At 38.0% G+C, this 12,007-nt stretch overlaps 1 protein-coding gene across 7 annotated transcripts in view; it reads left to right on the forward strand.

The window, feature by feature from the left end:
* ZNF521 (zinc finger protein 521) overlaps nt 1–12,007 on the forward strand; it is a 275,012-nt gene that overhangs the window by 241,130 nt on the left and 21,875 nt on the right. For all 7 annotated transcript variants that reach the window (XR_010407277.1, XR_010407278.1, XM_045886904.3 and 4 more), the window contains 2 exons: nt 4,572–4,703; nt 7,389–7,504. Coding sequence is in view for 5 of the 7 variants with exons in the window: in XM_045886904.3 (XP_045742860.1) it covers nt 4,572–4,703; nt 7,389–7,504 (248 nt within the window). In the remaining 2 variants the exon portion in view is untranslated. Of the gene's footprint in view, nt 1–4,571; nt 4,704–7,388; nt 7,505–12,007 lie in introns of those variants that run through there.

Below are 12,007 nucleotides of genomic sequence, written 5' to 3' on the forward strand. Positions count from 1 at the left end.
GAGTAAATATTTACATTAGTATCAGTGTCTTCTATGTAGACTCGATTCCTGTTTACATTTATGTTCACACTTAAATGCAGATTAACAAGTGGAAGTAATTATTTGAGCTGAAATTTCTGTGCATGGGAAATTATTTCTCAATTATATCCACGCCATCTTTGGTCATGCTTTCAAGTGGTTGACCAGGATGGGAAGTCGGTGGCCTCCAACATGTTCTCAGTGGTGACAGCTTCACTCTTGCCCTTCCTGACCTTGGACCAACAGTGCTGGCCGCACACATGCTCCCCTCCACCAGCACACAACAAACAGGGGTTTTCTCTTTGTTCTGGAAAGATGCAGGTTTATAATGAAAGCTCCATATTCTTCTCATTCATTTGACTAAATTTACACTCTGTTTCTTTCTCCCTTTCCCTGTGCTAATCTCTGCTCTCACATGTACTTGGCTAGAATACTCTTCAGCCTAGTAGTGTCCAGAACTGGAGTTTTTCTGTCCTCCATATTATTGCCCATTTCCTGTGTAACCTTTTGGCCATCAGAATTTCAGTGTGGTAGTTAATAGGGTCTAGAGAGGGTAGTGCTTTTTAGTCTTTAACTTTCAAAGTCACCTACAAAGGCAAATTATACTCATTGTGGAAAATCTGAAGACTATAGATAAGCAAAAAGGGAAGAAAAATCTAGAAATTTCACCCATAGATCTCCTCTGTAACTCAATAAAAAAAATAGGGCTGCACTAGCCTATTACATCCTTAATGGAATATTGTAATGGTTATTAAATCAATTGACTCAGAATCTCTTTTTAATAAATGAGTCAGACTGTATTATCCAATTACTGTCAGCTGCTACCTTTCCGGAGAGCAGAAATGGTTACTTTGATTGAATTTTTAGGATTTTGGCACCTTAAGGAAGAAGGGAGATAAAAAGACAAGGTGCAGGTTGTGGCTCCGTTGGCAAAATCCTGAGCCTGAGGCTCAAGTTTGCCTGGAATCAGAGATGTTGATACTGGCACCTCGTGAACGTCAACTTTAAATTAAAGCCACAGTGCAACTTTCCAGTTCCTTACCCCCTCCTACCAGATCGCAAGAAGAGAGAAGCTCAGGGCGCCTGGGTGGCTCAGTCGTTAAGCGTCTGCCTTCGGCTCAGGTCATGATCCCGGGGTCCTGGGATCGAGCCCCACATCGGGCTCCCTGCTCGGCGGGAAGCCTGCTTCTCCCTCTCCCATTCCCCCTGCTTGTGTTACTGCTCTCGCTATCTCTCTCTCTGTCAAATAAATGAATAAAATCTTAAAAAAAAAAAAAAATAAGAGAGAAGCTCAGTTTTGAAAGGAAACAGGGCTTACCTAAGGTAGATCCCCAAGTACTGAGGATTTTTTTAGGATTTCTTTGAAAATTAAGACCCTGTTCTTCGCCACACAATGTAAATAGAGAATGTACGGGAGCTGAGTTAAACAGAGACTCTGAGTAAGGATAAACTTTTGAAATTCTTATTATAAATACATTTTCTTAGTTTGCCATTACTCTCTCTGCCCTCTTCTTCGGTTAAAAAATACAAAATGAGTTCTGTTAACCAGTGGTAAAAGTGTTCTGGGTCCTTCTGTCACTCTCACTCATTATCCATTCGACCCTGTGTAAATAAGCAAGTATGAGCACGGGGAAAATGAGTAGGGAAGTTAATAAAGGTGGGAGAAATGTGTAGATGTGTGCCCTGTCTAGCTTAGAGCACACTGGCTTTCGCTTATCTACCATTTGCTGTGTAGTAATTCAGATGTATTTTCTATCTTACTCAAATAGCTAGGAAAAGTTACTTGTTGGAAAAGACCTCTAACATAGAAATGAACATAGAAATGAAAGGCAGGTAGAACTCCCAACATGTTTGTTTGGGTTTATTTTTCAATATTAAAATGTGCTGTTACACTATAAAAAGTTCTGAAAATGCTGGAAGCTATTGTTAACATTGCTATCACTTAGTGCCTTCACCAAGTATGGGATTCATGAAAACTAAGTCTGCACTAATAATGCATAAATGCTTTATGACTTTGTGTCACCTTCTTGTGAATTCACTTGACTAAATTTAGGTTATGTAATGTTTTGGGATAGAACTTCTCTGTTCTCAGGATAGGAAATAAATAAAAATTGATGACATTTTCTTTGTATTCGTACACATATATATTTCTCCTATTAATTTTCCAAACAAAATACTCAGAGTCAAGAAACATAACATCATATTAAAGATCATTCTAACTTGCATAATTCACTTTGTTTTCACAGAACAGTCAGTCATTATCCTCTAGAAAGCCAACCAGGCTTATATATGTTTCTTCATAAATATTGTAAGGTTAAGAATTCTGGAACAAATGTGTATATCTGCTCACACCCATTGGCCGCATCTTGGTTCTTGTGCCAAACACACGATTTAAAGATGAAAGTTGAACTCCTGGTTACCTTCTTATCACCAAAGTAAGGTATGCAGCATTGAGGAAATAGAAAACATTTAAATTTGGCAAGTTTTTCTGTTGATCAACTTACTGACCTAAGTCCCTACAATAAATTGTGTTCCTGATATTTCTTAATATCTAAAATTTGGAAAAATGTTAGTGACTTTAGGATTAAAAAAAGAGAGAGAGAAAGGAACAGATGAAAACCCCTTGATCTTATATAATCCCTAAAGCTTTTTGTATAACCCCTTGTCATGTCAGTATGCACAATTAAACTCCTTCTTACATAATTATAATCAAGGAATTTACTGTGCCACCCAAATACAGAGTAGGTTTTTATCTCTTGTGAAATGTAGACAGTACTGGGTGGCTTAATTAGTGCTTTGCTTCTCTTTTTACAAATTCCAATCCTCTGCTTCTAAAGACTCATACTTGTGTGAGAAGAAAGATTAGGAATACAAATAGAGTGATTTTACTCCTAGTTAGCTAATAATAATTCACTTTGTAATTGAGCCTTTGTGTTGCCAGTAATATCAGCTGGTGAAGGATTTACACGTGCGCGTCATGTTGCATGGAAGGAGATACATTTGGAGGATAGACTTGTTGCCCCCATGGTGTGAATATGCCTTTCATTCCCTAGACCGAGAATATCTGACACTCATGTTCCTTAATAACATTTTTAATCACTGCAAATAGGAGAAGATAAAAGTATAACTTGATAACAAGCTTGGTTAAATTGCAGCCTCTCAGCCCTTCCTCTGAGAAGTCGTCTGGGAGTTGGTGTAAGGCAGAGCCTATTTGCTAAGATCGTGGACCCTGAGGCCAGGATGCCTGGAGTTCAGTTCTGGCTCCACCAAGTATTGCCCGTTTGACTCGGAAAAAAATCACTTAAACTCTCTGGGCCTCATTTTTCTCATCTATAAAATGGGACTGATTGTAGTTGTTAAATTAATTTCTATGTGTGGGCACTTAGAACAACAGTGTCTAAAACAGTTTAGAAAACACTAAAGAAATGTGAGGTTGTTCATTCTAGTGTTACTGGTTTTCATTTCTTATAATTGCAAGTTGAAATAAGTTGGAATAATCTTTAAATTTTAAATTGCAGGAAGGTTTTAATAAGGACAAAAGCAACATAAAAATAATGGCATCCAACAACAGAAACTCTTCACATTATGTAGCAATTATTATTACATCAAAATATTTTTCTATCATCTTGTCCCTAAGATATAAAGAAAAATCCAGGACTAGTCAAAAGTGAGGTTGGAGGGCGCCTGGGTGGCTCAGTTGGTTAAGCGACTGCCTTCGGCTCAGGTCATGATCCTGGAGTCCCTGGATCGAGTCCCGCATCAAGCTCCCTGCTTGGCAGGGAGCCTGCTTCTCCCTCTGACCCTCCCCCCTCTCATGTGCTCTCTCTCTCTCATTCTCTCTGTCTCAAATAAATAAATAAATAAATAAAATCTTTAAAAAAAAAAAAGTGAGGTTGGAGCTCGTAGAAGCTCCTTTGAAGAAAGGCAGTCTGGATTACCAGGTAAAATTAAAACTGTCTTACAAAGTAGAGGGGACACTGAACTGAGAAGATATGGGGAACTGGGAGTCCCAAGCAGAAAAAATAAAGCACTTATAGGATATGCTATAAGCATGAATAATATTTCAAAATTGCCTGAACATCTTGGGAATAGAAAAAGAAAGTTGTGGGAATACCACTAAAAACGTTATAGTTAGAAATAGAAACTTGTAGAACCTTCTAAGTAAACCAGAGGAGAGGCCTGAGGAAGAAGCTGTCCATTTTCCTATGGGTCCATTATTTTAGGACTTCAGAAACACACAGCCATAAAAACATGATAGTGAAAAGGAGACGCCTTAATAGTGACATCTAATTATACTGGAAAAGCTGAACAAAATGCATTACCCTAAGACAAACTCTGCCTTCTGATTATTTTTGGAGGTTAAATTCCAGAAATGTTTTAAATTGATATAAATTCATAGGTAATGTGAAATAGTAACCAAAACCCTTATACGCTACTATGTATTTCTATTCGGTGACGGAAATCGTTTAATGTGTGCCGTTATAGTGAATTCACTTGTCTATTAAAGATATGGGGGGGTTTCAACTTTTCTGCTCGTGTATTCCCCTTAACAGATGAAGGACTGAACCACGAATGCAAACTCTGCAGCCAGACCTTCGACTCCCCTGCCAAACTCCAGTGCCATCTGATCGAGCACAGCTTCGAAGGGATGGGAGGTACCTTCAAGTGCCCCGTCTGCTTCACAGGTAGGAAACTCTAGAGAGCTCCATGGCCAGATCACATCTTTCCTACCAAAGCGTATCCCCACTGCTGCGGCCTTTTACGGATATGACTTTGGTTCAATTTGGGGAGAAGATGTTTGATTTCTGCTGATTAACATTGATTGCTGCCTACTTAAAGGCTCAAATGGGCAGGAAGGTTAACTGTTAGGATGAACAAATGGCATTTCGAGCTCTCGCAGAACTTTGCACTTTTCCATCTGGAAAACGACATCCAGGTTCTGTTCACTTTTCTCCTTTTGGTGTTGAAAGGTCACCAAGTCAGAGTGCCTGCACCAAGCGGCTTCTGAATCGCAAGCCGTCTGACTAGAATGCAGTCATGTTGCCCAGCCCATGTCTGTTATTGAAACACGGAGAATTTTCTAACAGTCCCCATAAGAAATAAAAAAGATATTATTAAAACCCTCCCAAAATCTTTGAACTAGAAAACAGATTAGATAAACAGATTAGATGAGGCGTTTATTTCCTATGAAATTGGATTTTAAAAGTAGACGTTGATATAAATGTACATTTTTGAGAAGAAACTTTTATTGGATGTTGTAGTACTAGAGTTTTCAGCAACAGCAGCAAAAAAATATATAAATCAGAAACTATAATTTGAACCCCACAGGGGTTGAAATATGATCACACACGTTTCTGGTACTCCCCCAACAGTGAGGAAGTTATTTTGGAAAATCCTTTGTGATCATTTTGCATGTGTCTTGAACTTGATGGTCAAGCCCCTCAAGGCTATGTTTCCTTCTTATTTGTCTAAAAAAACAAAAAACAAAAAACAAAACAAAACAAAACAAAAATATATCCTTCTCTGAAAACTGGCTTCTTTGTCTGCACAGCAAGATTCCAGACATTGATTATTAACCTTCTCTGTGTTCAGCCTATAGATTTCTATCCTGTAACAAAATAGGAGAGGGGCCATGTTCATTGCCCAGTTACCACAAGTAGAACTTGAGTGTCGTGATGGCTCTTTCTTCAACATTTGCCTGTGAGGCTCATTCTTGTTCAGTAATTTCATCAGCCACCCCTCATGGAACTGTTCTTTTTTTTTTATTCTTTCAATTTGTATTTAAAAATATGTATTGGGTTTAGGGTGGGGGGAAGGCTTGCTTTTTAAAATTCTTTTGTTTATTTTTTTAAGTTTTTACTTTAATTCCAGGTAGTTAATATACAGTGATTTATTAGTTTCAGGTGTACAATATAGTGATTCAACACTTCCGTACATCACCCAGTGCTCATCACAACAAGTGCCCTCCTTAATCCCCATCCCCTATTATACCCATCCCCCCACCACCCTCCCCTCTGGTAACCAGCAGTTCTCCGTAGTTAAGATAAAAATATATATTGTTATATTTTTACCATAACATAGTATTCATCTTAAGATACCATGAGTCAGGAGTCTGAGTTCTTTATAAAAGCTCATAATAAGTCTTCATCAGGAAGACTGGGTCATAGATCTCCTCATGATTAAGACCCCTAATAAAATAGTTATTTGATGTTGTAGCCAGAAGCCTCATAAAATGTGCTAAGTTATATGGAGATCAGTTGCAAATCTGTATAAAAACCCCATTTCTTTTTGTTGATGTAGGTAAGAGACAAAAATGCATTAAACATGAGCAGTCTACATTTTCTGTGCGGACAGACCTGAATTGTTTTAGTGTATCTTGAAGTAATTTTAGAAATAACAATTAAAAAAAAAAAAAAAAACTTCCAGTATAAAGTGTGTTAGGTGGGAGAGAAGAAATCTGAGTAGTTTTTTAAGGTAATGAGAAATGTGATTAAAATGTATGACTCACAAGAACAATATTCTAATATTTTAGGTTGGCGGGCAATTAGAATAATTTTAATGATTAGAGTGGAGTCAAAGTCAAATGCCAACATCTTTAATAAATCCTTTCCCTGCCTATACAGATTAATATTGTAGATGCAAACTTTTTTAGGTCACAGTGCACCAGGCATCCATCAGAAGTCAGTTCTGCCAACCCAAACACTGCCTCTGGCATATACAATTTAATTATTAATAGTATGTCTCCTAGGTAAACTGTTACACAGTCTTAGGGCCTTGTTTTGTAGTCATTAAAATTGAACATGTTTATATTATTGAAACCCTTGCATTCAGTGTGTAGGCTGAGTTGATCTTAAAGTATCCAAAGAGAATTTACCTGCAGTTCTGTTTCACATTTATAGACAGTGCCCCAGAGTAGCTGTGGGATATAATTTTTAGCATTAACACATTCAAATAGAGAACTGTTTGCTAGCTGGAACTTTAGGCAAATACAATAAACAGGGTTTTGGCATCTATGATTTCTTAACCTGTGGGTTGCTGAGAAATAAGAGTCATTTCTGTTCAGACAGTGCTGTGCATTTGACAATTTTCAGCTTTATTTTTAAAAGATTTATAGGGAGCGGGGCCTCAATAAACCTTGACTTCGGAGCTGTTTGGGTTGAATTAGGCACTTGGTAGAGTGCACTTTCACAAAAGCCAGCGACCCAACCACGAGCAAGTGTGACTCAGCCCTCCCCAGTGCCTGGCAGTGGTCACACCCAGAAGGTGTGCCACTGAGGTTGCTCAGTCTGGGGCTCTTCACGGGGAGTCATCGACCGAGGGCATTGCAGGAAGAAAATAACCCAAAGTTCACCATCCTTTTATCATTTCAGTGTTTGTTCAAGCAAACAAGTTGCAGCAGCATATTTTCTCTGCCCATGGACAAGAAGACAAGATCTATGACTGCACACAATGTCCGCAGAAGTTTTTCTTCCAAACAGAGCTGCAGGTAATGTCCCCATGAGGAGAACCGGGACTGAACTCAGTTGCTCTTCTTCTAGGCAACAAGGGCACTTTAAATCTGGATTCACAGTATCACTCACCCTGGGCCACCAGGATGCTCTGTGTGTATTGGGGCAAAGGGAAAATTAGAGGCTGGATTAACAGACACCAAAGTAATTTTGCCTCTGGCTGCTGTCAGTCATAAAAAGAACTGGAACAGACCTGTAATTGGACCTTCTGACCCAGTGTGATAGGCTTAGGGGTCAGCTTTATTGGACTATGGGATCATTCACCTCGCTGTCATGGCCCATTCTCCCCAATCCTGTTTTATTCATGTTCTGTTCCCACTGGACTCCAAGCTGGATGGATGTCCAAGTTATTGTTGTCCTGAGGGGTTCAAAATTGGAAGGGAGAAGGGAAGAGAAGAAAGAAGCTCTACCCTTGTCTAGTTTGTTTCTTCCACTTAATGGACTAGAACAATTATTACTCACTAACAGCCTCCTAGTTAAAATGTTGGCACCCAAAGACATTAGGTTTAGCCTTGAGTGTCCACTTGCTAGATATGTGACTTTGCATGGGTCCCTAATGTCTCTGAACCTCAGATACGAAGAAATGACAGACAAGTGTAACGCTTATGGGGTTGCTGTTAGGTAAAAATGAAGTGACTAGATCTGAATCTAAGGTACAAACCAGAAAATACAATACAAATTTTGGTTGGTTTTATTACTCTTGGCAATAGACCAGTAGTTAAAATATGGGTAAGAGACCTGGATGCTACCCTAGAAATGTTACTTATTGTGAATGGAAAATAACTCTTGTTTTGTTTTTTCTGTTACTTCATCTGAAAAATGGGCATAATACTTATCCTCATTTTTCTAATGAAATTATATGAGTAACATGTTTTTGCTAAATTTTGTTGGAGCCCTTAGAGGAGAATGGATTTGAACACAAACTTATTTTATTATTATGAGCATTATCATTAACAATAAAGTCATTTAGCTCAAAAAGGGGGAAAGGAGTAGTTATTTTTTGCATCGAATCGCTTCAACCAGATCTGGATGAAGCAGGAACTCAGAGCCCCACCCACTCCTTAGTTTCTCATCTTACACTGTGGACCCTGGGACAGCTTTGTACCTCCGTGGGCTCTGGGGAAGCCAGATTTATGTGAATTATGTGTCAAAATGAGGAATTTACAGTTTATTATCTGTTATCATCCTATAAGTAAACAAATAGCAAATTAAGGAGGTGAAATAAAAGATATTTGAAAGAATGGGTGAGCCCATTTCATTGTCCCAATTGTGTCAGTGGACTGAAAGTTGCTGTCTTACTTTTTATCACTTCTAAATAGATTTCTACTCTGTCACATCAGTTTGGGAATTGAATATAGAAGATTGACCAAGTTAGACTATTGTCGAAAAGTATATCTTCTTAATATAAACTAAATTTCTGTTTGAAAATACATTCTTATTACAATATGTATCAAAAGATAAGTCATTTGGGTTTTTATGAGTCTGTAAAGGATATGGCCAATACACCTAGTGATACTTAATTAGCATGTAAACTGTGGAACAGAATTAATAATAAGTTAAAATCAAAGTTGTAGAGATTCTATAGAGACTGACTTCTATCTAATGTTCTTGAAAAAAATTTGCAACAAAATTGCACTTTTATACTGTATTAATAGATTTCTAATACAGCTAACCTGGTGGTAAGACTTCAACGTCTTTCATTAAAAGAACCCAGCACTATGGCCATAGTAGCCTGTAGCCCATGGTAGTACAGACAAAACTAAGCAGTTAAACACATCCTTCAGGACTCCAGGTTTCTTTTACAGTGTATTTTAGGGTTTCATGGAATGTACAGAATTCATTCTTTTCTACAATTAGTATAGACCTGTGGTTTTCAAACTCTTTGATCTCAGGATGCCTTTACACTTAAAATGATTGATGACCACAAATGGCTTTGATTTATGTGGGTTATTATCCATTGATATTTCCATATTAGAAATCAAAATTGAAAGATGTTTTAAACACAAGAATATACACACATACAATTCTATGGGCTATCAGAGAGATGATGCCATCACTTGTCAAGTAGCCTCTAGAAAATTCCGCTGTGCATTCATGAGATGAGAGTGTAAAGGGCAAATAATGTCTTAATGCTATTATAAAAATAATCTTGACATAACAGACCCCCTGAGAGGATCCAGGAGACCCCAGAGGTCCCTGAGCCACACTTTGAGGACTGTCGGTTTATAAGATACAATACAAAACACAGCTCTTTCTGACTCTTTAAGATCTTAGAAGGTCAAACATGTCTCAAATCATTCTTGATTCATTCATTCAAATTGTGATCTGGCCACAATAAGACTTAGTCCATAATCCAAAGCTGTGAGCACTCCTTTCTAATCCCATAACTCAGAATCATACATATTTGGGGTTTTTTTTTGGTGGGGAGAGCAGAAGGAGAGGGAGAGAGTGAATCTCAAGCAGACTCCCTGCTGAGTGCAGAGCCAGATGCAGGGCTCGATCTCACGACCCTGAGCCAAAATCAAGAGTTGGACATTCAACCAACTAAGCCACCCAAGTGCCCTACATTTTTGGTCTTGATATGAATACTCAAGCTCAGTACATGCATCATCCCTTAGATAAGAACAGTTTTTATAGTTAGTATGTGATAATTTTTAGAAAGTGAATACCACAGTCATTGGCCTATCTATGTAGGTCTATTTTCTAAAATCCCCAGTAGTAGCAGTGGCTTTTGGTTTCACTTGATGTTAGCCAGAAGGCCGAGAAGCGATTGTGGCTTTTGTTTCAATACATTAAGAAAAATGGATCAGAGTTAACTTTACTTTTTCCAGTTTTGAGAGTGTTTCGATTTTTATGCGTTACCCTCAGGGGTTCACAGTCCTATACATTTGCTTTCATTACCCAAATTACCTTTATACCTGTGCTCAGAGGATGGAATTAATGTAATTTTTAAAGATTGATTTCTTTTATTTCCTAAAAAGTGGGTATGATAAGTGTACAAAAACCATAATAGTCTTGTTAATTTCTAGAATGAGGGGTGGAAATCAACTGAAGTTAAGGTAACAGTAGAAAATTAAATTGGTAACCAAAATCATAAGAGTAGAAAAATGAAAAATGAAGCCATTTTATCAGCCTACTTTGGTTCGTGCTTTGGTTTGGAAAATAAATGCAAATTTTAAAATTGTTACACATTATACATACCACTTGAACTCATATTCATCTACTTTTTTATGCCACTGAAGTTCAGAAAGGAGGACTTTTCGTAAGAGATTATAAAACTAAATGTTCAAGAACTGAAATCCTATTAGAGATTGAAAGCATATAGCTGCTTTTTTTTTTAAGATTTTATTTATTTATTTGAGAGAGAGAGAGAGTATGAGCGAAGTGGAGAGGTGGGAGGCAGAGGGAGAGGGAGAAGCAGACTCCCCACTGAGCAGGGAGCCTGACACCGGGCTCCATCCCAGGACCCTGGGATCATAACCCGAGCTGAAGGCAGGTGCTTAACCAACTGAGCCACCCAGGCACCCCTGAACCACCCAGGTGCCCCTGAAAGCATATAGTTTATTTGACTCTTCTATCAGGGTGAGAATACTAGGGTAAATCTAGAATGAGCATTTCAAAATCACCTCATAATACAAGGATGGTGTATCTTTTAATGGCGCACAAATGATTTCATGACCATAAGTAATTTACATTTCGTTCACTGCTTATGCCCAGCTGAAAATGTGAAAGCATTTTTTTGTGACTAGAAGTGCTTTGTTGGGTATAAAATTATATACCCAACACACACACATGAGTGTGTATGTTATTTTCATTGCTATTGCCTACAATACCAGTCTGAACTCAGATAATTCCTCATTATATACTGTCCATCTTCAGGAGACCAAGGACTCAGACATCATCTTTTGGACATCACAGACCCCAACTCCTTTTAGAATTAAACAAGACAAAACCTCTGTTTCTATGGAATACTCATCTAGGACACACCTTTTGCCCGTGTGGAAGCTATGTTCTTCACATGACCCCTAACCCTTTCTGACCAAAAGTTCTAAATTCCAGTTTAGAGATAGATAATGTGTAATTATTGGCAAGATATAGTCTTTTTCTTTTGGTAGAGTTTTCCCTCATTTGTGCAAGGAATTCTAATATATGTCCACCTAGCATGCTGGTAGGGAAGATGTGCTTTGGAATCAAAGTGCATTATTTGAACTAAATGAACATTTTGTTATTTTAAAAGCAAGTGAATATGTTGAATGTTTCACATGTTTTCCTAATAGACCTCAAAACTTTTTCTGCCGAACTTAGGGAAGCTGCTTTGAGAGATGAATGGTGTAGTCCAAGAATAATATCCCACAATGCATATTTGTATCCAAAGTGGTTTATACAGGTGTGAGCAAGTAGTGTGTTTGTTAAAAATGCTGCTGAATAGGCCACTTTCTTTCAATATAGTAATTACTGTTTAATTGGTGCCTCTAGAAAAG

Source organism: Mirounga angustirostris, unplaced genomic scaffold, assembly GCF_029215605.1.
Source record: "Mirounga angustirostris isolate CCGP_5_RB_7025 unplaced genomic scaffold, mMirAng1.0.hap1 SCAF_14, whole genome shotgun sequence".
Taxonomy (NCBI): Eukaryota; Metazoa; Chordata; class Mammalia; order Carnivora; family Phocidae; genus Mirounga; species Mirounga angustirostris.